This window comes from Austrofundulus limnaeus, unplaced genomic scaffold, assembly GCF_001266775.1.
Source record: "Austrofundulus limnaeus strain Quisiro unplaced genomic scaffold, Austrofundulus_limnaeus-1.0 Scaffold297, whole genome shotgun sequence".
Taxonomy (NCBI): Eukaryota; Metazoa; Chordata; class Actinopteri; order Cyprinodontiformes; family Rivulidae; genus Austrofundulus; species Austrofundulus limnaeus.
The window spans coordinates 387790-390487 of NW_013952699.1; the positions used below are offsets into that span (position 1 = coordinate 387790).

The 2698-nt window shown below is 37.7% G+C and overlaps 1 protein-coding gene across 1 annotated transcript in view; it reads left to right on the forward strand.

The window, feature by feature from the left end:
• Window positions 1-571: 571 nt before the first annotated feature.
• The window catches only part of LOC106526862 (EH domain-binding protein 1), a gene marked incomplete at its 3' end in the record, with an annotated part of 16399 nt that continues 14272 nt past the window's right edge, over window positions 572-2698 (forward strand). The window contains 2 exon segments of the mRNA XM_014021578.1: window positions 572-1224; window positions 1795-2074. Coding sequence (XP_013877032.1) covers window positions 1971-2074 — 104 coding nt within the window.

The window sequence follows — 2698 nt, forward strand, 5'->3', positions numbered from 1 at the left end:
GGCAATAAAAGGAACAGATCTGATCAGGTGAAACCGGTCCTGGAAGCTCAGCACCAGGTTTTATAGCCGCCTGCGAGAGAGTTTTATATTGTGTGTGTGTGTGTGTGTGTGTGTGTGTGTGTGTGTGTGAAGCTGAATAACAGCAGCTGTTCTGTGTGACAGGGAGGAATATAAATAGATTGAGTTGTAAACAGGGGAAGTCCCTGCAGCTGACCTCAGACTGAGGAAGTGTTCCATGACCTGTCAGAGTTAATATCTGTGTTCAGTCTTTGATAACAGGCCTCCACACACTAATAATTTTAGCATTTATTGATTGTTTTCCAAAATAGATGTTTAGCTACTTTTATCTTAATGGTACTATTGTTTTAACTTTTGGTTTCAACAGTTTTTGTAATTGTAATATTTAAGCTTTGTTTTGCTAATTTAAGCTTTTAGCTACTGTTTTGATGGTTTTAGCTGCTGTCCTGCTAATTTTAACATTTAAATGCTGTTTTGCTAAATTTATCTTAGAGCCATTAAGTACTTTTATCTTTGTTACTTTCCCACAGTTTTAACTTGTAGCTTATGTCTTGCTGTTTTTTTTATTTTAACTGTCTTGTTAATTTAATCTTGTAGTTTTTGCTTAGCTATTCTTAGCTTTTAGCCACTGTTTTGCTGCATTAGTTTTTTGTTCAGCTAGTATTTTCTTTAGTTTTTGTGGTGGTAATTTTAGTTTTGTCAGTCTTGTATAAAGCACCTCAAAGTAAAACTTGAGAAAAGGTACAAAATTACTTTGGTAAAAGTTAAAGTCTTGTAAGACTCTAAGAGTAACTCTAAGAGAAGTACTTGAGTAAAAGTAAAAGTTTCTTAAAAGTAAAAGTCTCTAGATCATCTGGTCATCTGCTTCTGAAGGTCTCTAAGTCTCGTCTCAAACTGAGAGGTGACACATCCTTTTCTGTAGCAGGTCCAAACCTGTGGACTGATCTACCACTACATGTCAGACAGTCTCCTTCACTCGCTGTCTTCAAGTGTCATTTAAAAACACACTACTACTGCTTTGCCTTTGAGTCTGAGTGAGAGATGGTGCAAACCCTCACTGTGTATCATAACTCTGTTATATGTGCGCTGTAACGCTCTGTATTTGAAATCTTCTGTAATTTCAACTGTCCTGTTGTGTCTGTCTATTTTACAGCACTCTGATTGGCCTTGTGCTGTTTAAAGTGCTTTATAAATAAAAGTGGTATGGTAAGTATTAAAATATCTGATATTTATTGAACTTAATTATCAACAGTAATTTTCTGATATTAAATGTACTTAAGTGAAGAAAAGGGGTGATGAGATTTGTGTCACAGGTTTTTATTGATGATACAAACCATCAGGGTGTCAGAACTGTATATTTATACTTCCTATTCACTTTATTCAGGAGGTGCAATTTATCTAGATAGGCTTTTATTATTATTATTATTATTATTATTATTATTATTATTATTATTATTATTATTATTAAATAACAAACCATAATGATCTAGGAGTAAGGACTTTCTACTCCCCTTTACAGAATTCAAAGAGCACAGATAATTGTATGAAAATGAGTAAATGTAAAAGTTTTGCTGTAAAATAATTACTCAAGTAAAGTACATATAACCAACATTTCTACTTAAGGAGGCTTCAGTAACAAATTATTTGTACTTAGTTATTTTACAACTCTGTTTTTTATTCTTATTTAACATCACTAATAGAGTTTTTTTCTTTTCCATCATCCAGTCAGTGTTTCCTCTAGTTTTAGGTAACCTGTCTGAACGGGTCTTCCTGCAGGTTTTATTTTGAAGGTCACGGGGACGTTGTGTTTCCGGTTTGTTCACGTTAGCTTGACGCTAACTGGAGCTGGGGCGTGTGTGGACCGAGCCCCGGTGCGGAGCTGACAGCTTGCCCCGCAGTGAAGCCCTGAGGAGCGGCTGATCCCGCTTTAAGGCGTGTTTTCATGTCAAACCATGACATCTGTGTGGAAACGGCTTCAACGAGCCGGAAAGAGAGCCTCCAAGTTCCAGTTCGTCGCCTCGTTTGAGGAGCTGGTCGTAGAAAGCACGAAGAAATGGTGAGTAAATAAACTCTTATTAAACACAAACAAACCTCTGAAGACTCTGTTGGCTGTAGCCTTTCAGAGGAGACATGCCGAACTCTCCCCGACACCCGGCGGTACTGGACGGGCTTATCCGAACTCTTCAGAAACAAGAGTTTGTCTATTGTTTTTACCAAGTCATTTTGTTATTTGTCACGTAAAGTAGGGAAATAAGAGCAGGAGATGAGCAATCAGAAGAGGGACAGTCAGGACAACTGAAGACAACTGAAGACAACTGAAGACAAGTGAAGACAAGTGAAGACAACTGAAGACACAAACACTTGTTGGCTCATGTTTCAGGCCTGAATTACATATAAATATATATAAACATGAATCTAAGCTTGTGTTGTCTGTAATTATCTTCAGTTGTCTCCACTTCTTGTATTCAGTTGTCTTCAGCTGTCCTCAGTTGTCTCCACTTGTCTTCAGTTGTCCTGATGTCTAAACGTGTTTATAGTTGTCTACATGCTGCTTTATGCTCAGCCACTTCCGCATTTATTGTCCTGAGCTCAGACAGATCAGCTGTTGGGCTGTGGCCTTGTTCATGTAAACACACACACACACACACACACACACACACACACACACACACACACACAC